Below are 25,213 nucleotides of genomic sequence, written 5' to 3' on the forward strand. Positions count from 1 at the left end.
ATCTGTCTCCCTTAAACCCCCACCCCCATCCTGCTGCTCCCAGGTAGAGCTTCCACATCTTGCCTCCTGCATCCATATCCTGCTTTCTTCCCTCGAGCAACTTCTGTGGTGGGCCCTTGCCTATCCACGCCCCACCCCCTGCAACTCTATTTAAAAAAAAAAAAAAAGGACTGAACTCCAGACTTTAAAAAAGTTCATTCTTTATCCAAAATTTTCAGAGAAAAGTCCTCTTTTGGTAACTTGTTTTCAGTTCAGTTCAGTCGCTCAGTCGTGTCCGACTCTTTTCGACCCCATGAATTGCAACACACCAGGCTTCCCTGTCCATCACCAAGTCCTGGAGTTCACTCAGACTCATGTCCATCAAGTCGATGATGCCATCCAGCCATCTCATCCTCTGTCGTCCCCTTCTCCTCCTGCCCCCAATCCCTCCCAGCATCAGAGTCTTTTCCAATGAGTCAACTCTTCGCATGAAGTGGCCAAAGTATTGGAGTTTCAGCTTCAGCGTCAGTCCTTCCAATGAACACCTAGGACTGATCTCCTTTAGAATGGACTGGTTGGATCTCCTTGCAGTCCAAGGGACTCTCAAGAGTCTTCTCCAACACCACAGTTCAAAAGCATCAATTCTTCAGCGCTCAGCTTTCTTCACAGTTCAACTCTCACATCCATACATGACCACTGGAAAAACCATAGCCTTGACTAGAGGGACCTTTGTTGACAAAGTAACTTGTTTTAGAGTTATACAATTTCTTAAATGCAGAAATTGCTTTCAGATGAGTAAATTTTAGAAATATCCATCCTTATTTGTCCTATTTCCAAGGAAAACAAGGGGGAACTCTTCCTTCTTCCAAAACAATGGTTGTCAGACTTACGTATGCATGCAGATCATCTTCAGATCATGTTAAGATACCACCATCCATATATTCTGATTGTGTAGGTCTAGACTGGAGCAAGAGTCTGCATTTTATTTTATTTTTTTATTTTTTATTTTTTTAGTTCTACCAGTTTATTGCTACCAACCCGTGACCCTCCACCCTCATGCACACATGCTCAGTCATGTAACCCCATGGACTGCAGCCTGCCAGGCTCCTCTGTCCATGGACTTTTCCAGGCAAGAATACTGGAGTGGGTTGCCATTTCCTTCTCCAGAGAGTCTGCATTTTAAACAAGCACCCCAGGCAATTAAAAATAGGTTGTCCGTGGACCGTGCTTTTAGAAACACAGCACAGATAACATATTTTAATGTAAGTAAGGACTTTTATTCTTTCTCACTATTCTGATATATTTTAAAATATTCTTAAATAGTTCTAATTCCATCAGCTGTTTCAAGACATTTTTCAATAGTTACTGATTTTTATTTCATCCTCTGGCTTTGCTACAATTATCCACCTTTCACTTAAATTACAAATTATGTCCATTTTGGAAAGTTCAAGGGCTTTAGACCTTACTACTTCCTAGCTATGTGAACCTAGACAGACTGTTAACCCATCCCTGTACCTGCTTACGCCTCAGTTTCCTTACCTGTGAAATGGAGTTAAACTACAGGAAATCCATAGGATTGTTGGAAGGTTTGCGCCTGGCACATATTAAAAGGTTATTCCTTTCCCAAACTGAGTACAACATAGCAAACAAGTTACTTCACAACCTTTTAGATTTGTTTTCCTTAAAAAAAAAAAAAGTTAATGGCCTTTAGGTTTAAGATTACTTGGAAGGAATCCTTCTCAGGCTTCTGTTTGTTCTAGTAAGAAGACTGGAGCTCTCCTATCTGCTTGTAGCAGAATGTTTTTTGTACTTGTGAGTGAGTTTCAAAGGCATCAAAAGCTAGATCTGGAAAGAATAGTCCTAGTTTAATTTGGTAGTGGGGAGCTCTGCGATATTTTCAGTGTTCATTGCTGCTAATTCAGAGTGTTTTCCCAGACCTGATGATGTATGGTTTTGTAACTATTTTAAAAGATCTGGACACAGTTTATAAGCATTACTCATTTTAAGATGTTTTAAAGGGATAAGATCATTTTAGACTCAAGAGCAGAATATTAGTAATAGTCATTAACTTTTAAAAATCAACTTACGTCTTAATATAAAGTTTAACACATGCAGGCAAATATCTGGGCCTGTATTAATTGATAGAATTCAAGGATATGGTTAAAATTGCAAAAATGCCCACTGTTCTTGTCATTAAGGTGCCTATTTGAATATAGCCATCACATTACATCTGAAATGCTATATGACAGACTTTATTATAGTCTGATCCAAAGCCCTTGAACTTTCTAAAAGGTACCAACACAGTAGTTTTCAGCTTATTTGTATTGGTGGCACCCTTTGGGATTTTATTTTTGGCATTATACTTGGAGGTTGAAAGGTTCAAGGAACAGTTGGCCGTCATTACACATGGGCTGTTTGACAGAATGATAGTGTCTCCCAGCATCCATCAATAGATGGCATCCACAGTCACGTGTCACCTCGTAGCCCTGTAGCCCTGTCTCCAGGCAGTGGGAAGTGCTGTGTCTTCTTAGCTGCTCATGAGGTCTGACCTGGTACCACAACACAAACCACAGGTCACTTGGTTGCAGTAAAAACACATTTTGTATGTGAATCAGAATTTGACAGGACATCTCTGAAAAATGAATGATACCGAGGCTGAGAAACACTGATACACACTAGTCGTATCTAGTCCAGCCTTGAATGGTCAGGTTTTGGCAGTGTGAGTGAAGGTCTTGTTACTTTGCCACTCCTAGTATAGTGAAGATACCCAGGCTTCGTCATTACAGGATAGGCTGGACCACAGATGAGTCCAGCTTTGCCTGTGGAACTGATGACTGTAGCCAGGGTCTCTTGTTTCAGAAGGTTTCTTCTGAAACATATGGTAACCTTAGTTATTAGCCAAAGATAAAGATATATGTAGCTTTAATTTACTTGGGATTTATTTTTGGTGAGAAGGGACTGCATAATCCACTGGTTAGGAGCCTGATCCTTGGAGCCAGGCAGACCCCGGCGTAGTCCAGTTCAGACTTTGGGCAAGGTGCTTGACTCCTCTTGAATTTCAGATTTTCACCTGAAGAATCAGGATGATAATTCTGTTTTCCGTACAGAATAGTTGTGCACAGGTAACGATTGGAGGGTGTTTCTCACAGGAGTCTGATTCGTAGTAGAATCTCAGTACCCCTCAGCTCTTAGTATTCCTGGACGCTATCTTGATTTTTCTCCCTGTTGCAATTTAGTTATCTAACACTGTTTAAACAACTTCTCCTTCCTATACTTGCTAAAACGTTTCTGATTTTGTTAAATTATTTGGTATGTCTGGATTCGTATTCCACTGATGTAGATTTCCAGTTTGGTGCCAAGTCACACATTATTGTTATTTTTTATGTTGTTATATGTGATGATATTGTCTATTGGAGCCAAGCACAGCAGTGAGTGAAAGTTGCTCAGTCATGTCTGACTCTTTGCGACCCATGGACTGTACATGGATTCTCCAGGACAGAATACTGGAGTAGGTAGCCTTATCCCTTCTCCAGGGGTGAAATGGGTTTTAAGTAATGTGTTTCCCCTTCCCCCCGTGGCACACACCAAACAAGAGAAGGGTTTTCTCTCAAAGAAAAATGAGGCTTCTTAAAGAAAGGGCGTAGGCCATGCCCCTGATGAGTTCTCATGGAGGAGACTAAACTCCTTTGTTAATAATCAGACATTGTGTTTGACCTCACACGTCTCCTTTGTCTCCTAGTCTGGATGTATGACTTGACAAATGTGTTGCAAACTTGTGTAGTTGTACTGTGGGTTGCAGCTCTCTGATTATTCACTCCTCAGACACCCACTGAGTTGGCCTTAATCACAGTAAGCTCACCGAATAGAAATGAGACCAGTATTGATAACTGCAGAGGAATCTGCCTTATTCACCAACAGTCAGGGGACACGGGGTTGGCCAGGGCACCGCGCCCGGTGCAACTCGCTTGGCCTGCAGCGGTGCAGTTGGGGGTGGGGTGGGGTTGGTGGGGGGGATCTCCTCCCAGAGATGCAGGAGGTTCCTCAAAGTGATGCTGAGCAGGCCCGCCCTCCCCCGACTTGCCTGCCATAATTGCTGCTGTCTTTCCTTGGGGCGTCAGGACAGTACTTCGCAACTCTGAGAACCAAGGCATGCCGCGCTTAAAATCTCCATCCCCCCGCTTTGCTTAACGTCGAAACCCGCGAGGCGTCGGTTTTGGACGGCGGCCCGGGCCGGTCGGAACACGGGGCAGCCCTTGGGTGCGGGCGCGGCGCGCAGAGAGTTAAGGCGGCGGGGGCGGGCCTCGCGGGGCCGGGCTCGGGGGCCCTTTGTTAACAGGCGCGTCCGGAGCCGACACCGGGAGAGGCCGCGGGCGTGGGACGGCGGGGCAGGCGGCGGGGCAGGCGGCATGGTGGGGCCGCGGGGTCCCGGGGCGGCGCGCGGGGCGAGCCGGGCCTGAGCCCGCCGCGGAGGGCAGCCCGGGGCGCGGGCTCCCCGACGCCTCCGGCGCGCCAAGATGTTGGAGATCTGCCTTAAGTTGGTGGGCTGCAAATCCAAGAAGGGGCTCTCGTCCTCCTCCAGCTGCTACCTAGAAGGTGAGCTCGGGGGAGCGGGCCGAGGGCGGCCGCGTGTCCGCCGCCCGGCCGGCCGGCCGGCCGGCCGGCCTGCCTGCTTTCCTAGGCCTCGCCCGGCCGCGCGCGCGCTCCCTCCGCGCCCGCCCTCTCCCCCTCTCCCCTCTGCCTTCCTCCCTCGCCCTCTCCCGCTCTCCGCTTCCTTCGCCCGCCCCTGGGCGCCGCCGCCAGCCCGGAGGGTGCGGGGCGTCGGGCCCCCTCCAGCCCACCCCACCCCCGCGCGCACTAACCCCAGGGGTGTGGGGGGAGCCCACACCGGGAGGGCCAAGTCACGGGGCCCCCAGGCCTCCAGGGTCTCCCCGAGAAAGTTTGAGAAAGCGAAGCGTACAGGCCCGAAGGGCCTCGTGAGCCCACGTCGTGGAATTTCCACCGCTAATTGGGAATTACGCGTCCAAAAGGTCGACCCGTGTTTGCGAAACAGACGATTTTCATTAAAGTCTCGTGGACAAAAGGGAGCACGGCTCTACCATTTATGGATACAGAATTTGAAGTGATCTTTCTACACCATTCCCCCCCCACCCCCCAACACACACACACACACACTCTCCATCTTATCTACGGACCACGTAGAGGTCGTAAGAATTCTTAAGACTTCTGCGGGGAGAAAAGAGAAGTTCCACCGCATTTTAGGAAGATTTTGAATGAGTCCAGGGCACTTGGAGGAGGGTCAGCTCGTGTTAAGTTCCTTCCGTAAAGCCTCAGAGCCCCAGAGCCCGTGCGGTTCACATTTGCCCTCTTCCCATTCTACTCCCCTTTTCTTCTCTAATCCGCCCCCCACCCCTTTTTTCCCCTTTCCTGTGTGTCTTTGTTTTCTGTCCTAGTAAGGTGACAACTGGGAAAAAAAAAACAACCCAAGAAACCAATTGACTATGATGAGTGGCCTTCATTTTGTAGCTTCAGGATGAAGCGGAAATTTATCTGACTTGGGGACTCGTGGCCCCAGACTATTGCCTTTCAGCAGAAAAGTTAATTGTACTTTAGGGATGTAAATCTGCTTACATTTGTCTGTTCTTTTTATTTAGGACTTAAAACAGGAGTAGAAATGTAAAGCTCTTTTTAGAACAAGTGCCATCAGAGTTGTAACGTTTTTCTCTTTAAAATGGAGAAATGAACACGAGGCCTTGTTCATTGTCTCACCTATTTTTCTTTTCTCTCCAACTTTTTGACCTGAGGGTCTGCATGAAGTCACGTGCGCAGCTCAAACCATAAACACCAGTGGTACAGATGAAATCAGCTGGCCCTTCTTGCCATGAGACGTGTATATTGGCCGCCTGGGAGAAGGCGCATCCAGATGGAGTGGGCTCACAAGATCTAGCGTTTAGAGGGAGAAGATGGTTTATTTGTCCCTAGAAGTTGGCATGTGAGCCGCCAAAATCATCTTCAGTTAATATGCTGCTTATTTTCCAAGTTGCTCAGAGTTCTGAGCACATGCTCATTTACATCTGTAACGAGTTAGTGTTAGGCATCACCATCCATTTTGCAGATGATGCTTCAGGCAGGGTAGATGAATGGACTTTTGTAGCTGCAGAGATGGAGGAAGGTTTAGGTCACAGCACTGTTGTGACATTGTTTTGTATTCCCTGAGGGTAAACAGTAGATTTAGTTCTTACCTGGATGGCTTAATTATGGTTTTGTTTTTTTTTTGGAGGTGAGGGTTTACAAAATCTAATGTGTCTTGAAATGATGTTGACTCTCAAGTTTAAAAAAAAAATTCTGATTACAGCAGACCACCTGGCATTAAGTCTCCATCTAGGAAGGTATCACTCTAGGAATTCTTTTCTGTTACTGAGTTTTCCTTCTTTCATTGTTACGTTTAATTGGAGAAAGTAAATGAAATCATTGTTGTGTAGTTGAGGGAATTTAACAGACCTAAGTGATCGTTTCTTAAAGACTGGATGTGCTATTAGCTGCTTGGGAGAAATATTTCTAACATCTGGATAAGTAGTCCAGCCTTTTTGTTTTTAACCGACATCCTAAATCAGTCAGTCAGTGTTTATTGACACAAACTGGGGGCCCAGGTGTCCCAAGTGCCCGAGAAAATCGAGTATGATCAAGTTTTCCATTGAGAGTAAGTTCAGCCATATATGCAACTTGATCGTGCATCTATTGCTATTTAGGCCTAGCTGCCAAAGCAACAATTATTAAATGTTTACTGTATTCCAAGCACTGTTTGAGCATACTATATGATTTTATTTGCTTATTTCTCATGATAGCCCTTTGGTTGCTTCCATTTTATAGATGAAGAAAACTTGACGCATCTGAAAGTTAGAAAACTCGTCCAAGGTCACAGAGCCTGCAAGCGGTGGTGCTAGGACTTGAACCCTTGCTGTCTGGCCTCAAAAAGCCCAGTTTTAGTCACTATATGCTTTACCAGCTATGACTGTTCATCTCCTTTGGAACTCTCTGTGGATATTAAAATAGTATCTTCAGAAACACTCTAAAGCCTGAAACAGGGATTTTTTTTTCTTTCTAATACTGATTAAAAATGACTACTTTTAGCAGTGAAATTTTAAATGTTTAAATGTTTATTAGAATAGCTGTACATCATTAAAAAATTCTTAAAGGTTAGTGAGAAGCAATTCTGTTCTTCATCCAGAAACCTCACTTGAGTTTCTTGTGTATCCTTTTAGAAACATTTTATGCACACATAGGCATTTATAGCATTTAACTTCCATGTTCCAGCTTTGCAAAAATGTATGTTTATAGGTGTATCTGTCCTTTATGGCCACACTGAACTTTACAATCTTAGGTCTACTTCAAGCACTGAATTTTCTGATTAATTTCTTCTCTCTCCTAGAGGTGTGAAAGAAAACATGAACATTCGCCAATTGAATTCTTTTTTTTTCCCCCACAGTTTACTTTGATTTGTTCGTGTGTTTGTGTTTGCGTACACTGTGCATGAATCTTACATGCGGACGCGTGAGTTCTGTGAAGTGAACTCTTTGTGAACTGTCCGCATTTATTTTAAGGGCCCACTTTGAAACGCTTCTATTCAGCAGTTAACTTTCTGGTGGAGGCTTTGTGTGGTGCCAGCCACACAGATACACTTTTAGAACTTCTGCCTCACAGAAGCTCATGCTCTCTTTCTAAATACTCTCTTCTGAGGTCATCAAATACTTCCCTTGTTTAGTAACAAAGAAAAATCTGAAGCTCTTTCTGTAACCAAATAGAAAGCCAGTCAGTCCTTTTCATTTGAGGGTTACATTGAAATTGTCGAGCATCAATGAGGTGACAGTTCTTTGGCACCAAGCACTTCATAGACATCCTCACTTCATTCTCGTACTGATGCTATGAGGTTTCTAGAGAGGAGGAAGAAGAAGGGCCCCAGTTCAGTTGGGTAGGAAAAACATTTGAATTTGGAGTCAGGCGAACCCAGTTTTCTTCATGTCTCAACTTTTCTGCCTTCTTACCTCTAAGACCAAGAGAACAAACATTCTCTGGCCAGCCCACCTTCGAGGATTGTTTCTGAGGATCCAGGAGATGAGTCACAGGAAAGCTTTGAGACCAATGAAGTGCTAAGTGTATGTATTTATACTGATGTGAGGCTCCTTTGGGATGTCCTTAAATCCAGGCAGTATTATGGCTAGAATGTTGCCGAGGTCCTGTTCTCCTGGGAAGCACACAACTCCCAAGCCAGCCACCTGGCCCAGATGTCAGCCATCCTGCCAGTGAAGTGACTGGCATGTTGCTCCCTGAGCCTCGGTGTTCTCATTTCTAATAAGGCTCATCGTAGTCCCTGCCTTCTTGAGTTGGGAGATTCACATCAGACATTTCATTTAAACTGTTTAGCACGGAGCAAGATGTTAGCAAATGTTAGCTGTTGTTAATTTAAATATTTCACGGTCTAAAATGTTGGCATTGCCAATTGCTGTAATGGCTGAAGTGTGATGATAGAATTTGAACTAAACCCACTCATAGTTTTTCTTGTTAAGAAAACAATTTGTTTCCAAGTTTGCTTTGATGCCTATAATTAATGCTTCCTGTCCTTGGTTCTAAGGAAGAGTATCTTCTCTTCCTCTGACCCTTTCTTATTCCCATGGTGAATGTTTTAATTGTGAAAGAAAAATCCTGTTGGCAGGAATAGATGCCGTAGTTGGCATCTTATTTCTCATCTCTAGAGATGCATTTCCACAGCTCCAAACATGTGAAAACTTAAAATTTCGTACTACTTATTACCTTATTGTAAAATCAGGCCGCAATTTTATCAGCGTAATCACTGATCTGAAATAGAAACATAAAAAATTATTGATGGATAGGTTTTAAAAATGCGTAACATTGTACAGCATGGTGACTATAGTTAATAATGCTATATTGTATATTTGAAAATGACTTAGAGAGTAGATCTACATTCTCCTCACAAGCAAAGTCATCTGTAACTGTGTATGGTGGTGGATGTTAACTAGACTCCCTGTGGTAATCATTTCATAAAATGTGCATATATCATCTCAGTATGTTGTACACCTTAAATTTAGACAATGAGGTATGTCAATTCCATCTCAATAAAACTGGAAAAAATAAAACCAGAAGTATATGTAACCAAGAACCAAAGATCAGATGAGACATTGAAAGAATTTAACTTTTCCTCTGTAGTGGTGATCTGGCATTGAGAGTGCAGAATCCTAACCACTGGACCACCAGGGGATTTTCGTGTTTTTTACTTTTTTTTTTAGTGGAGAAATTTTAAACCTGTAACAAAAGCAGACAGCATAGTGAAGCCCCTTGTACTCCTTGTCCATCTTTAATAGTTAGCACTGTGGTGAGTCTTGTTTCTTGCCTAGTGAAGTTCCAAAGCCATTCGGAAAAATAGCTTGCTAGTTGCTGACTTTTGAGAGACTTAAACTTTGTCCTCAGATACTGACAGTTGTTATTCTCTGAAATTGGCTTTCGAATGCTTCTGTCTTAATCCACACCTTCGATGCTTTGTTATACTGTCGGTGTTAGGTGGTGGAGATAGAGCAGACAGACAGAAGGAGGAGGAGGTACAGACTGGAAGACAAAGACAAGACAAGTTGAGACAGGAGAGGTGTAAAGAAAGATGAGAGAGGAGGGGGTTAGGGGCTAGGACGGGCAGAGGGAGGGTGGGGGGAGGGGGACAAGAGATGCCGGAGTGGAGAAGGAAAAGAAAGAGCCAGACCTTGAGAGAGCAATGCTGAGACTGAGTGAGACTGTCAGACAGGGAGCTGACGGAGGGGTTCCTGGAGAGAGAGCATGTGAGGCACTTCACATCTGCTTCCATTTCCTGCCCTCTCAAGTACCCTCATAATAGAGGCTACTTAATGGGTTGTGGGGATTTCATGCAGATAAAGTGCTTGACACAGTGCTGGCAGTCAGCAGGGATCAATAAGTACTAGCTGTTGTTCCCTTACATTCAGCTGCAAAAATTTCAGCCTTATTACTCTTAAATTTTACCTAATCCCTATCAGTCTTATCAGTCCTCAAATTTAGCCAACAGTGCTATACACTGAATACCTTAATTTAACTTAAAGATGGGCCATGAATAAATAGAGTTGACCATTGTGTTTTGGAGACAAAATACCTTTATTGGGGTTACATTCAGTTACTCCAATTTTTGTTGTTTGCTGTTCAATCCCTAAGTTGAGTCCCACTCTGCAACCCCATGGACTGTAGCACGCCAGGCTTCCCTGTTCTTCACTTCACCGGAGTTAGCTCAGATTCATGTCCATTGAGTCAGTGATGCCATCCAGCCACCTCATCCTCTGTCACCTTCTTCTCCTTTTGCCTTCAATCTTTCTGAGCATCAGGTCTTTTCCATTGAGTCAGCTCTTTGCATCAGGTGGCCAAACTATTGGAGCTTCAGTATCAGTCCTTCCAGTGAATATTCACGGTTGATTTCCTTTAGGATTGACTCCAATTAAAGTTATTCCAATAGTAATGGCCGATGAGACGTTCTAGGGAAATTGCCTTCCATTGGGCAGCCTCTTCACTTCAGTCACTCGGGTCTAAGTGACCCAGGAGCCTTGATGATGCTATAACAGAAAACAGGAAATGCGAAATGAGGGTTTACATACCCTCCCAAGCCTGGCAGGCAGAGGGGGAGGCTTTCAGTCTGTTGCAAATGGCCTGTGACAGAATAAAAAGGCTTTTAAGGTTAGTTGGCTCACTGTGGCCACTTTGACTCTGGGCCAGTCTGGGGACTCGGGAAACCTTTCTTCCCTCTCAAACAAGAAGTCTGTGGAGGCATCTCGGCCTGTTATGAGACAGTAATGAATCCTGTTTCTTTTGAAAGCACAGAGAAAGGTACTTTCATGCTACACCTTGTTTTAGGTTCTTGGCTGTGGTGTAGATTCCATTTAAAAAGTTACTGTATTTCCTAAATCTTGCTAAGGTTTCCTGGTTGGGTTGCATTTGCTTCTCGTCTTTCCCGTCTGTCACTTATGCTGTTCTTACTTAAGGTTGACAGGTCATTAAGGTGCACTCTTCAGTCATGACCTAATTTTTTTACCTTGCTGCCAAAGACAAACAAATGCAGGATGTTCTTAAAACTGAGTTCCTTCTAAGAAACCCTGAGCAGGGCTGAGTCATATTAGGCAGGTGAGACTGAAGACTCTGTGAGAAGAACGCTCCATCTCTGCCCCAGAGGAATTTACATTATTGTGGTAACAATAATAAGAGAAGGGATGATTACCCTTTGTTGCGGTGCCCTGGTGCCAGGCTCCATGCCCGCATCCGTGCGAGAACATCTCCACCCGCAAGTATGCGTTGATCCCGCCTGACGGCCCGACTCGGTTTTGAAGCCATTGCAGTTGAGAAACTGAGGCTCAGAAATTAGTATCTTAAAGACATGGTGGGCTGAGATTTGAACAAGCCTTGTGCACCCTGGAGCCCAGGCTTAGTGTCCCACGAGGGACATGGGGGCAGATTCCTCACGGCACTCTTAACGGACATCAGGTCCTTCCCGAGTGTGAGGCGAACCGGAAGTAATCAACCAGAGATGGGTGGGGAGGCAGAAGGACCAGTCAGAGGTTTGCTGGGGATGGTGCCGCCGGGAGGATGAGAAGGGACTAGGCATTCCAGGGGGCATGACTGGCCCTGGCCAAGGTGCTCACCGCTGAGACAGCAAGGGGGAACCGACGGGGGCATATGGGAGGAGGCTGAATGAAGAGCAAGCGTCCTGGGGGAAGATGGTCCTTCTGGAGCTCAGACTTCTCCCGCAGAGGTGGCAGCAGCAACAGCCCCCGCCGGTGTCTGGGGGAACAGTGTCTCCTACATTGTCAGCCAACTGCCAGCTTCCCCGTGAGGCACAGGATAGCCCTGTTCCTCACATCGCCTCAGCTGACCGCGCCAGTAAACGTGACCGAGGCCCACAGGGAGAGCCGCCTCCCAAGCTTTCTCTTCGGCTTCTCGGCCGGCAGCCATCTTGGTGGATTTTAACAGAAGAGCGACTTGGGTCAGATCTGCATTTTTTCAGGAAGACCGCTCTGGTGGCAGTGCGGAGGTGGAACGAGGGGTCAGATCAAAGTTGGGAACCAGTCTAGGGTGTGGAAAATACAGGTTTGCTGAGAGATTTGGGAGGAAAAGTGGCCAGGCTGTGGGTTTGCGCTTACCGGGTTGAGAGGGAGAGGGGTGTGAATGTTGGGCTCAGAATGGTGTGAAGGTAGTAGTCTTCTTTTGTCGGTCCTTGTACTCCGTTTTTAGTCGTCGTAGACTTCATTGACAGTAGAGTCTTAGAAAGTGACACGAAATTCCTTTGGTTTTGCTTTCTGGTTGAGCGAAGGGGGACAGGGGACTGTATCTTCAGAAGAGTTAGTATCTGAACTGCCTATCGGGACAGAGGTTAGGATGGAGAATTCTGTTTTCTAAAATTGACTGCCTAGGAGTATCACAATATAAAAAGGTTCTCAGCAATAGTTACACCTTGGGCCAATTTAAATAACTTGTTAAAAAACTTTTTTTAATTTTTAAAGGGGATTTCTCTGGAAGCCCATCCAATTTATTGCCTATAACACCCCTAGATGGAAAGTAATGGAAAGAAAATTATTAGTTCTTTTTACTTAAGACGAAAGAAACTTGCATAATCTGGACTTCACACGAACTCACAGCGGCCCCCTTTCTAGGCCTGTGTCTGTCGGGTTGCTGGGGTTCTGCTGAGCTACGTCGGTGGTGTAGACGTGGACCTGCAAGGCCCTTGGGGTCTGGGGTGACATTCAGAGGCTCCATGTCCTTGGATGGAAAAATATTTAAGACTTTATTTCACTAAGTGCTAACTGAAAATTAGTATTTTATCTTTTTTTTATAAATGTATATAACCACAGTAATATTAGCAGTGCTTGTGACTTTGCCAGCAGTAGAACTCAGATATTTTCATATTACATAACAATTGTGATTATTACCTAAACTCATCACTACTTTGAAATGACAGCTACTACTTGAGCTTGCAATTTAATGTGTTAATAAAGGAGCGTATATTTAATGCATAGTAGAGAAACACCGTATTACAGATTTCTTTCAAAAGATACTTTGAGGACTGTTTCAGTACAGTTGTTCTCTGCGGTGCTCCATATGTATTTGATGTGTTTGCAGACTTTGTTCTGAGGAGTAAAGTCAGAATAGTCTGCATCACCACAGGGCCCACAGCACAGCAGAGATGAAGCCCCCTCCCTGAGTAGGCTTGATGTGTCAGGCTGCCCTTGGGTCCCTGTGTTAATCAGGCTTCTCTTGCTGGGCACGGTCTCGTTCAGAGTCTACTTCTTCCTAACCCTGTCTCCCCCCTTCACAACTCCTGGGAGTCCATGTCTGTGTCCTTAAAAATTAATGCACAGGACAGCGCTTGTCTTCTGTTAGACTTTTTGCTTTGAGGGTGTGTACATTTTCTGAATGGGTGTTTCTCCTTCAAGAAGTAGAGGCTGTGTTCCTTGCATCCTCACCTCGTTGCCCTACCCTTGCTCCCCAGCAGCTGACACAGTGTTTTGGGGGCGCTGGGAACATTGTGTTCAGAGCGTGAAGTTAATGCCAAGGCTGTATTCAGCCAAACTTGTTTTTTTAGGTTTAACTGCTCTGGGTGAGGGTGTAAATTACAAAATAAAGGACCATGTAGAATGTAGATAAAATGACTTTCATCGAGTTCAGATTGTGGGAAATCATCCTTTTCCTCTAAGCTCATATTATAAAAAGTTGTATCAGACTGTTATAAACTGACTTGAGAATAGTCTGAGCATGATCTCATCGGTTGGAACTGAGTGTGAAATAAAACACGAAGCCGTCCCTCTTTTTTGAAGGATCTGTTTTATAGATTTTTAAATTACAGAGATTCCTTGAACTGGAGGATCATAATGAAGGGCCCACAAAGGAAATAAGACTAAAGCGACCAGGGTTTAAATAATGGAATGTGAGCAAAAGTAAAGGGGGTGTTTATCACGTGCGACGTGCCCCGTCCTCCTCCCTCCCCCGGCCCCCCCAGCCCCCCCGGCCCCCCCCCCCCCCCACCATCCATGAGGTGAACAGAAATGACTGCCACATAGCCCGGCTATCTGACTCTAGCAGGAACCGTGAGCTTGCACGATCACCAAGAAGAAGGTGGGAAGCTTCCCTGGGATGTTTTTCCTGGAGGTGAAGCCTCCCTTTCCCTCCCCTTCCACCCCCTCCTCACTCATATCCCCTCCCCTCTGCCCCTCCCCCCCCCCCCAGCTCCTATCCCCTCCCGCTTTGGGACTAAAGTAGCCTGTTCCCCTCCTCCTTGGCAGTGGCAGCTTTAGCAGCAGCCCCTGAGAGTCTAGACCAGACATGCCATATGGGAGAATCTTTTGTAAACATTTTTGATCAGTGACTCACAACTTTTAAGAAAGGATTATTTTTGTATAAAATGATCTTTAAATTATACTTTAAAGACCCAAGCTCTTTTCTTCGAACGCCGTCCAAATAAGTTAATCACTCACAGATCCAGTGAACTCTGTGGCATCGTTCTTACAGACTTTTCAGTTTGTTGTCACAGTTGGAGCCGTAACTTTGGAGCACATTTAGATAGCACCATTCTTGGTATTCAACTGGCTAATTAATGACTTTTCCTGAGTTTTGTGGGTGAGTGGAAACCTTTTCGTGAAGGATATGGTAATAACAAAAGGATTTCCAATGAGGTAAGAGGCGTTCTTGAAGATAAAAATCTTAAATATTTTAAAGCTATGACTCAGAATGCCGCAAAAAATGTTAAACTAACATTTTTAAGAAGAATAGATGCAAGGATTTCTTTATCCGTTGGCAGAACAGAAGAGAGGAGCTATTTTGGTCATCGTTTTTTTAATGAGTCCTTTGAGCTCCTTTGAGGGTCCATCCGGGGACTGGCAGGAAGTTCATGTATTAGGCAAGAAAGATTTAAGTACATTCTGCAACTTGGGCCTTGTAAGCTGTGATCATTTTTAAGGTTGACGAGCATCGTTCACTATGAAATGAAGCAAGGAACTTGGCATTTATACATCGTGAGTCAATTTTGACATCAGCCTGGATTGGGAATTGACTGGAAGGTTTTGGTGTTGGACTGTGGCTGCACTTCAGCGTCTCTATCCAGAGGCATGCATGAGCAATACTTCCCTTTGGGCTTTGGCCATTAATTTGTGGAATGGAGCAAGAACTGGAGAGGAAAATCGCGAGGCTGCCTTGGATTTCCTGACGTCCTGTTGAATCAAAAAGCAGTGGGAGGCCCTTTCCTTCCTGACAGAGAGGCCTCATCCCCTCACATGAAGTTCTCAGCATCTGTCTCCATGTGAGGGACAGTCCCCCTTTAATAATCCACACTTTAAATCGATAGTCACCCCCGGGCCGGTGTCTGTGTTCTGCCCATTCCAGGTGTTTTCCAGGCCACTTCCCCCGATTATGTAACTTTGATCAAATCCAGATGCTGCAGAATGTTTGATAGAAGAGGTCAGATGGCCTTTGAGAAGAAAAGCATTTCTGTATTCATGACTCTGGTTTAATTTCCTGTGTAGCCCTGGTCTGCCAGAGTCGTGTGCTCACGCCCACGAGGTTGGGATCCTGCAGGGAAACGCACATGGACTTTTTCAGGACAGAGAGAGAAGAGTCCATCCTCCTCCTGTGTACTTTTTCATGTTAGATGGTCAATTATATAAGATGTTATATATATATATATAAGATTATATATAGATGTTTCATGTTAGATGATCAATTATATAAGCGTCAGCAGGCTTCTTTATGACCATTTTTCTATTCTTGTAATTGTTCTCTGGTTATGGAAACAATTCGCATTCATGATGAGAAGTATGCCAGGATATAGAAAAGAAAAAAGAAAATTTAAAATGTTTGTAATCCCACCACCCTGTGTTAAACTACTGTTAATGGTACTGTTGACAACTACCATGCATTAACTACTGTTCACATTTTGGTGTAGTTCCTTCTGGACTTTTTTCAATTTTTATAAAATTATGATTGTTATAGTATGTTTCCAAGTTATTAGGTATGTTTTTCCAAAAATATTTTGAATGACATTATGACTATATTCTATTTTATGGATGGACCACAAACTAACCTATCTTGAATGGATAAATATTTTGTGCTTTTCCTTTTTGGTGCTGTTATTTTAAAAATCAGTGCATACAAATCATTGGAGAAGGAAATGGCAACCCAGTCCAGTATTTTTGCCTGGAAAATTCCATGGACAGAGGTGCCTTACGGGCTACAGTCAGTGGGGTCTCAAAGAGTCAACACAGCTGAGTGACTGAGCATATCCAAATCATTGTTTGGGTCTCCTGGGACAAATTCCTCGAGGTATATCTAAGGTGATGGAATTCTTCAAAGACTCAGTTCAGTTCATGTTTCCAGTTTTTCTCCTAAAATGTTCCAGCAGTGTCTACATCACCTACTAGCATTGTATGAGAAGGCCCATTTCATCCAGAAAATGTCCCTGCCCAACATGACAGAGAATTGGCCTTTCTTTGATTACAAGAAAGGTTAACATGCTTTTCTTGTTTAGTAGTAATTTAAATTTTCTGTGCATTGCTTATTCATAGTTTTGGTCTGTTTTTCCATAGTGGGAGTGTGTATGTTAGTCGCTCAGTCATTTCCAACTCTTTGTAACCCCATGGACTGCGGCTCACCAGGCTCCTCTGTCCATGGAATTCTCCAGGCAAGAATACTGGAATGGGTTGCCGTTTTCCTTCTCCATTTTTCCATGGAGGAGGGTTTATCTTTTCCCTTTTGATTTGCAAGAGTTCTTTTATGTTAAGGATCCTTTGCCTAATAAGTCTGCTTAATATAACGACCATAGACGCTCTTTTGACTTACTTTCACTTAACTGACTCACTGCAGCATGGAGCAGCCTGGCTCCCTTCATAACACACGCCTCTCTGGTGCCCACAGAGTCAAGCAGCCGCTCCTGTGTCACATTCTGCTCCCACCCCCTGAGTCACAAGCACACCCAGAGCCACTTGTATTTCTTCCCACGTCCCTTTTTTTCAGATATACTTGTTTTATTACTCGGTTCATATGAAACCAGTGAAATCCAAATGTGAAGAGATTTGTCTATGAAAATTTAGGTCAGTGTTTTAGAGAGACTATAAATGCAGGTGTCTTTTTAAAAAATTGTTTCAGGACTAGGTGTGAGTGACACAACTGGGAACAGTTGGAAGGGATTGTACTGGGATTTTATAGCGAGTAGCCCACCCTCTTCCTCCACCTGCAGGAATGTAAAGCTGGAACTGAGATGAGGCATCGTGGGTAGGATGGTAAGACAGCATCCAGCTCTAATCACACACCCACCCTCAGGACAGTCCTCAGCCCTATTGTCAAGACTAGCAAATCAGTGTACATTCAGGCAGGGCTAGGGGATCTCATGTTTTAATTTTCAAGAATGCCCTGCTTTAACCAGCTTTTTTGGTTGATTGGTCAGCCTCTGATCACAATGGCACTAGATATGCTTTTAGAGCTGTCTATATTGTAAGTACTCAGAGAACAGGGCCTAACACATCTCACTAAGCCTTTTGCACATTCTAGGAAATGGTAGTGTCACAAGACCCTCTTCCTTGAAATTCTCTTTGCCCTCATGATTCACAGGATGAAATACCAAGCGTGGTGGTGACGTAATTTGGGACTTACTCTTTAGAAAAACAATTCCTGAAGACTCACTGTGGTCAGTAGTACAAAAACTAGGATAGAAAGGGCTTCTTATTTATGTTCTGTTGGTTTATTTCAAAGAGATTGTTTAAAGAGTGTTTGTTTCTGAAAGTTCTCCAGTCATGTTTGTGGAAGGTTAGCCTAGTTTCTCAGATACTATAGGTGCCTCTAGTGTGTCCTTTGAAGTGACTACTGGAAAATCATGCCCACCCCGGAGATGGGTGTCATTCCCCAAGAAGACATGTTTGGGTCCTCCAAATCCATAAAAAGGAAAAACTGAAACAATTTTGTTTTGTTGCTTTTGGCATAAAGTTAGAATTTCCCACTTTCCTGCTTTTTAAAAGTTTGATTTCTTACTGTAGTGTCCTTAAATGAGTATCAGATTTCACCCCATAATATTCTACAACTGTAAAGATCTACTTGAAGTAGATTTGCTGCCTTGAAATAACCTGTGGAGAGTTTGAATGTAGTTCGAGAAAAAAAAAAAAAAATAGAAGAAACTTCAGGAAAAAATACTGTGTTTAACCCCTTAGTGGGTAATAATCACACTTTCCTAACATAAAAGATGTTGATTGGTTTTCAACTTTTAGAATATACCTAGGCGATGGCACCCCACTCCAGTACTCTTGCCTGGAAAATCCCATGGATGGAGGAGCCTGGTAGGCTGCAGTCCATGGGGTCTCTAAGAGTTGGACACGACTGAGCGACTTCCCTTTCACTGTTCACTTTCACGCATTGGAGAAGAAAATGGCAACCCACTCCAGTGTTCTTGCCTGGAGAACCCCTGGTGGGCTGCCGTCTCTGGGGTCACACAGAGTCGGTCACGACTGAAGTGACTTAGCAGCAGCATAGACAAAAATGGAAGACTTTGTTGACAAAATAGAAGAACAGAACTTTTACACAAAGTAAAAGAAAATGAAAAGAAGGCCTACCTGGAGTGTGTGTGTGGGGAAGTGGGGGTAGGTGGAAGGAAGGGTAGGGTGTTAACATCCTTATCTTGTGAGGTAAATCACTGAGAGAGACTGACTCTAGCAGGGAGAACAGGAAATTAAAGTGGAAGTCTGTTACTGAAAGTAGAAAGGTAAGTAGTAGAGCCTGGTGTGGGAGAGGGAGGGGCAGTTGTAATGATAGGACAGCTTGTGTTTAGAGAGATGGAGGGGATCACCAAAATAAGGCAGCTGTTACCTCTGGGTAACGGAAGAGTGGGATGGAAAATGTTTGTCCTTCATTATAAGCCCTTCCACGCTATTTGATTTTTAAATCATGTATGTATGTTAACATTCATACATTTGAAAACGTTTTAAAGCAGGAGGCTTTTGCTCCATATTATAACATAAATTAGCAATGGCAAAGAGGTGTGAGGATGGACCGTCTCTTTCTCATGTAATTCATTTTGAGTTAAAGAACTTAAAGTTTAAACCGTTTGGCAGCAGTAAGTAGTTACCTCTCAGGAATGTAAATGCTTAGGATTTTTCACAAGATTTGGGAATGGAAGAGTCCCATTTTTTAACCCCCCTTTTTATTAGTAAGTAGTATGTACGGATGTTAAGAAGTAAAAGTAAACCAGGAATGTATTACGTTGGAAACACAGACTTTGCTCCTGATAATGAAACTTTTTTCCCTGTTTCTTCTCTTTCTCTTCCAGAAGCCCTTCAGAGGCCAGTAGCATCTGACTTCGAGCCCCAAGGTCTGAGCGAAGCAGCTCGTTGGAACTCTAAGGAAAACCTTCTTGCTGGTCCCAGTGAAAATGACCCCAACCTTTTTGTTGCACTGTATGACTTTGTGGCCAGTGGGGATAACACTTTAAGCATAACTAAAGGTAAAGGAGCTGTGGGCAGCTGCTGGTGGTTGCAGGAGACAGAGATCAGGGGAAATGTGGCTTGACTGGCCACACCTTTGCTTGCTGAAAGAGCTGTTTGAAGTGCAAAGAGAGCCAGAAAAACTAAGAGCATCTTTATGAGAGTCACTTTTCCTTCAGGAGAAAAGTTCTTGTATAGTTCTTAGCAAAAGCAGAGCTTTCTCTATTTTGTATTGAAAAAAACATTTGGACCAAACACTGAAAACCCTTTTTTTTTTTTTTTTTTAAAGAAAAAGTATTTTTCTACAAAAAGCTTGCTTATATTAGAAACTAGGTCACTTGAATAATAGATTTATAAAAACTGTAGCTATGTATTTATCTACATATTCACTGTAAACAGGAAACTGTATACTCATACAGTTCTAAATGCATATATTTATATGGACCTGTTAAAATGAAGTAGATATTTAGGAATTTGGAGATTTTTTTTTTTTAGTAATCACAGAAGAGTGAATGAAAACGAACGTGTTAGCTTTTAAAACTGACGTGTCCAGTTCGGGTGTTTTTCTTCTAAGGTGAAAAGCTCCGGGTCTTAGGCTACAATCACAATGGGGAGTGGTGTGAAGCCCAAACCAAAAATGGCCAAGGCTGGGTCCCAAGCAACTACATCACACCGGTCAACAGCCTGGAGAAGCACTCCTGGTACCACGGGCCTGTGTCCCGCAACGCCGCCGAGTACCTTCTGAGCAGCGGGATCAACGGCAGCTTCTTGGTTCGGGAGAGCGAGAGTAGTCCTGGGCAGAGGTCCATCTCACTGAGATACGAAGGAAGGGTGTACCACTACCGCATCAACACTGCTTCTGATGGCAAGGTAGGTGGCCCTAGGCAGGGATAGCAATGGGCCGGGGCGGGGACCAGAGAACCTGCCGCTGGGCTGCTAAGTTCTTGCAGCAAAGCAAGCAGATGTTTGAAACAGCAGGCATCATCCCACTAACCTGGTCAAAGACCCTCTGTGGAGGAGCAGTCGTATGCAGTTAGAGGTCTGCAGCGTGATGTTCTTTCATTGTCCTGAAGTGGTGTGGTCAGCAGTTTCATAAGACAGGTGGACTGTCTGTTGGGTTGTGGGCATACTTCTTACATTAAGACTCTCCCTTTTTAGAAAATCTCTTGTTATAGTAATTTATCCTTAGTGAGAATTCACACAATAGATTATTATTTTTAAAGTGAAAGATCACCTTAATAGTACCTCTCCAAAACAAGTGTGGTACGTGACCTTCTTCCTGTCGATAAAATCACATGTATGTGTAATATTTTAAAATAAACACGGGAGGGTTCAAGTCCCTGTCTAGGTACCAAAAAATAAACAAAATAAAAGATCTTTTAAAATAAACATGGGATCACATTATACCTATATATTTCCAAACCTGAGCTATAGTTTTGTAAAGGAGTTGATATATATGGTTTCTTGATCTTCCTATAAACAGTCATTAAGAGTCCATGAAGGGAAAGGAGAAATTAACGTTTACTGAGTTCCTACTATTCTTTTAAACCTCACTTTAGTCCTCAGGACAGATAGTGCTTTTATCTGCATTTTTGCATTAAGGAAATGAAGGTTTGAAAGTGAAAGTCACTTAGTTGTGTCTGACTCTTTGCGACCCCAGGGACTAGACAGTCCTTGGAATTCTCCAGGCCAGAATACTGGCATGGGTAGCCTTTCCCTTCTCCAGGGGAGCTTCCCAATCCAGGGATTGAACGCAGGTCTTCCGCATTGCAGGCACATTCTTTATCAGCTGAGCCACAAGGGAAGCCCAAGAATACTGGAGTGGGTAACCTATCCCTTCTCTAGCTGATCTTCCTGACCCAGGAATCAAACTGGGGTCTCCTGCATTACAGGCAGATTCTTTACCAACTGAGCTATCAGGGAAACCCCCAGTGAAGGTTTAGAGGGATAAAATTTCTTTGTTGAAGATCACATAGTGAGTCATCGATGGAACCAGGCTCAGATTCCACTGTCTGCTTCACGCTGTCATTGAGGGTGTAGATAGGTGGATTGTTGGCATGGGTCCAGATGGTGTATGTATTTTTTAATAACGTGTAATGCATGCATATGGTTTAAAAACAAAAAAAAAAGAAAGTCAATTGCCGTGAAACATAATTCTGTCCCCTAATTCAGTTCCCCTGCCCAGAGGCAACCACTGTGACCAGTTTCTCCCATAGTTCCCCTGCGTATACTTGTTTATACTTTTTAAGAAACACAAGTGATCCATAATATACACTGTTCTGCATCTTGCTTTCTCAATCTAATAATATATTTTGGAGATTGTTTTATAGCAGCACATTCAGAGCTGCCTCATTCTTCTTAATGACTACATAGTATGGACGAACCGTCATTTTTTTAAGCAGTTCCCTGTTGGCCAATTTTTAGGCCGTTTCCAGTCTTCTGCTATTATAATGCCGTTATGAGGTGGATTTCAAGCCTTTAAAAAAAAAATCTCAGCTCCCTGTAAAAAAAAAAAAAGCTTTACACCACCATCCCATATACACACTAGTAACAGAAGGTTCAGGAAACCCTACTCATTACTCTTACTGTATGTAATGCACTCTGATATTTTGTATACCATTCTGTTCTGTTCCATTTTAAAACATTCTGGACATAATCCACTAAATTTATTCCGTAGACCCCACTGGTGGGTCATGACCAGCATTTTGAAATTACACTGCACATACTTCTTTGTGTACGGTCCAAGTTATGCAAGATAAGTTACTAGAACTGATTGAAGGTTATTCGTATCTAAAACTTGTATAGATGGTGCCAGATTACTTTCTTTAGGAATTGTGCAGATGCATTTTCTCACCAGCAGTGTTGTGAGAGCGTGTTCCCTTTCCCCTCCTCAGCAGTATGTTCTCAGACTTGCAAAAACCTCTCTATCACTGACTGGTAAAGATGATACCTCATTATATTTACTATACCTGTGCTTCCTAAATTCATCTTTTCTTATAGATTTGAAGTATACCAAATTTACATTTGTATTTAGGTATATTCTCTTTCATTGGTCTGTCTGTACATATACCAATACCAGACTTTTTAATTGTACGACTTTATATTTTAATATCTGGTGGGGCTAGTCCTTTTTTTTTTTGGCCAAACCTCGGCAGCAAGCAGGGATCTTAGTTCCCTGACCAGGGATCAAACCCATGCCCCCTGCATTGGAAGGCAGAGTCTTAACCATTGGACCAACCAGGGAAGTTCCTAGTCCCCTTTTCTTAATCTTGCTAGCATCTTCACGGCTATTCTCACACATTCATTTGTACCATATAGACGCACAGTACGTGTCTTTTTTCAGTGTTCTCATCTGATGTTTTTCTGATCCTTTCCGTCACTGCCCATGTCTTTACACCAGCACCGGAGTCTGTATGACAAACAGCATAGTCTGCTGTTGGCGGGCGACCAGGGTGCAGCCTCATCAGCATGCTTCGCCGGCCATTGTTCTCAGCCCAGCTGTGGAGCCAGGTCCTTCCACTCCGCGGGTACATTCCAGGGTGCTGGACCCTTTGCAACCGTGCCTTCAGGCCGCAGGGGAGCCTTTTCAGTGAATTAGAACAGAGTGCACCACCCATGGCGGGGAGGTGATTTCCTGGAGCTGACAGCTTGCTTCCCATCTGTGCTGTTTACCCAGGGCGAGCCATGCTGCACCGCAGTAATCAGGCGAGGTCTGTACTGAACAGGATAATGGTTTCTTTTCCCTGGAGTTGTTTAATCAGCATCCTTGGAACAGATGCAGGGCAGGCATGATCTAGTTTGACAACTCATTAGCTGGGGGTTGGTCTAAAATATTGTTAAAGCGGGAGAGAGAGCAAGGCCTGCGTGGATACATAATCTGCAGCATTTGAGAGTCATCTAACGAGGAAGCCCAGCTCCCTGTCTGGAAGCTGATGTGTGCCAGGTGGGTTCCTTTCATTCCAGGTAGTCCATGGGGAGCTGACCAGGCAGTGTCCACTGCTGGGCAGCTCATGAGCGTGTCCTAGGTTTCTTGACTCCCCTCCCCTCCTCCGCAAAGACTCTCTGTTCAGCTGTCCCAGCACCTGGAGACTTCTCAGCCCATGGGGTCATCAGGTCACACTCAAGGGGACTCCGTTGGGTGGGGTCGTATTCCTGGAATGAGTGGAACAGCCTCAGAGTCAGAGGGAGGGGGAGGTATTACAGCGGCGCGTGGGACAACGTGGCTCGGCACTGAAAAACGCTGCTCGCATAGCAGAGCTTTGATGCAATCCTTTTTGGATTTTGAAGGGGAAAATTTAAAGTTTGGTGGGAGGAATAGGCCAGGGTTGAATAAGTTTAATTCTTATTTTCAAATTAGCTAATCTTTAGAAAACAACTGAATTTTTAGAAGATTCTTCTCTCAGGCCCCAAAGGATTTCTTTCTGCCTCCACCCTCTTGGCTCTGGTTTCAGCAGCCCTTGTGGCTGGTCAGTCAGCCTGGGGGCCCAGAGCCCAGGACTCCAGGAGTTTCAGGCTAGCCTCTTGGAAGGGCCATACCAAACAGCCATTGCTATTTCCTGGGTGTCCTGTGAGGCTTAACAATCTCCAGATACCCTGGGATTTGGTTTTTGTTCTTGATGCTTTCTTAAAGTCTGGAACCCTTTGCCAACAGAATTAAAGCAGAATTAAAGGCCGCTGTTCCTCCTCCACCACCCACCTCCGTCATTCTCCCGTTGTTTGGTTATTTGTGTCTCTATCTTTCTTACTTGGGGGGACGCCACTGCCAAGCCCCACAGTTCCTCACAGCCCTCGGTAAGAGTCTTTTCCTTCTTTTCTTCAACGAGCCGCCCAGTTGGCGTTTATTTTTGTGGGCTGCTGAAGTCACAGATTCGGAGTTGGCAGGAGCAGAATCTGGGCTTTAGCAGAGGTGGCATGATGGGGCACCACCTGTATCCCCTCTTGTGTCTTTAAGACCTGCCCGCCCTGACACTGGCTCAGCAGGTGCAGGCACCTGGTGAGAAGCCTGCTGAACCAAGCTGACCTTCCCTAGTCCAGGAGACCAGGGGGAATTATTAGTAAGGACTGCCTTCCTGTTGCTGTTTGAGGCGCTTGGGAGTTGCTGGGCAGGTGTCACTTCCTAGCCTCACAGCCTGTAAATAACACGTCCGAGGTGGGACGCCAAGGTCTAAGGCAGCCATAGGTTGCCCAAGCCCGATGAGCCCGTGAGCCTGGCTGTCAGGAGGAGAGCTGTTCCTGGTGAGTGTCTCTGACAGGCCCCATCTCTCGGGTCCCCGTGTGATTAGGAAGACGTGCAGCCCTGGCTGAGCACCCAGAGTGTTTACGTAACTGGGCGCATAGCATGGTGACATGCCATTCATAATGCTCATTTCACTTTCTCCTGTGCACATGCCATGAATTCCTAATGAAGATTCCCCCAGTTCACTAAGCAACATGCCGCTCACAGACCAGCCCTAATCAGAAGGAGGCCCCCAGACTTGACTCTTAGAAGATGGCTGTGCCGTACGTTGAAGGGAGAGCAGTGTCAATATTTAATAAATGTCAGGATGTAAATTTTATGTTGAAAGATGAACTCAGTCTCAGGGTCTGTAAATTTAATTATTGAGAAGGATAAAGTTTGCCCAGTCAGTGAAACCTCCCATCATTCTGAAATCTTTTAACAAAGGAGCCTGAGAGGGAATCAGCTGAGACCAAGAACAAATTCTGCATAAACTAGGGCTTAGGGGAGCCAT

General features: G+C 44.3%; 1 protein-coding gene across 2 annotated transcripts in view; it reads left to right on the top strand.

Moving 5' to 3' along the window:
- ABL1 (ABL proto-oncogene 1, non-receptor tyrosine kinase) overlaps window positions 1-25,213 on the top strand; it is a 141,677-nt gene that overhangs the window by 89,007 nt on the left and 27,457 nt on the right. Inside the window, exons 1-3 of one of the 2 annotated variants that reach the window (XM_024999076.2) lie at window positions 4,336-4,572; window positions 19,331-19,504; window positions 20,059-20,354. In XM_024999076.2, coding sequence (XP_024854844.1) covers window positions 4,494-4,572; window positions 19,331-19,504; window positions 20,059-20,354 — 549 coding nt within the window. In that variant the 5' untranslated portion in view covers window positions 4,336-4,493. Of the gene's footprint in view, window positions 1-4,335; window positions 4,573-19,330; window positions 19,505-20,058; window positions 20,355-25,213 lie in introns of those variants that run through there. The other variant, NM_001206860.1, reaches the window with a different exon arrangement.

The sequence above is a fragment of the Bos taurus genome, chromosome 11 (assembly GCF_002263795.3).
Source record: "Bos taurus isolate L1 Dominette 01449 registration number 42190680 breed Hereford chromosome 11, ARS-UCD2.0, whole genome shotgun sequence".
Taxonomy (NCBI): domain Eukaryota; kingdom Metazoa; phylum Chordata; class Mammalia; order Artiodactyla; family Bovidae; genus Bos; species Bos taurus.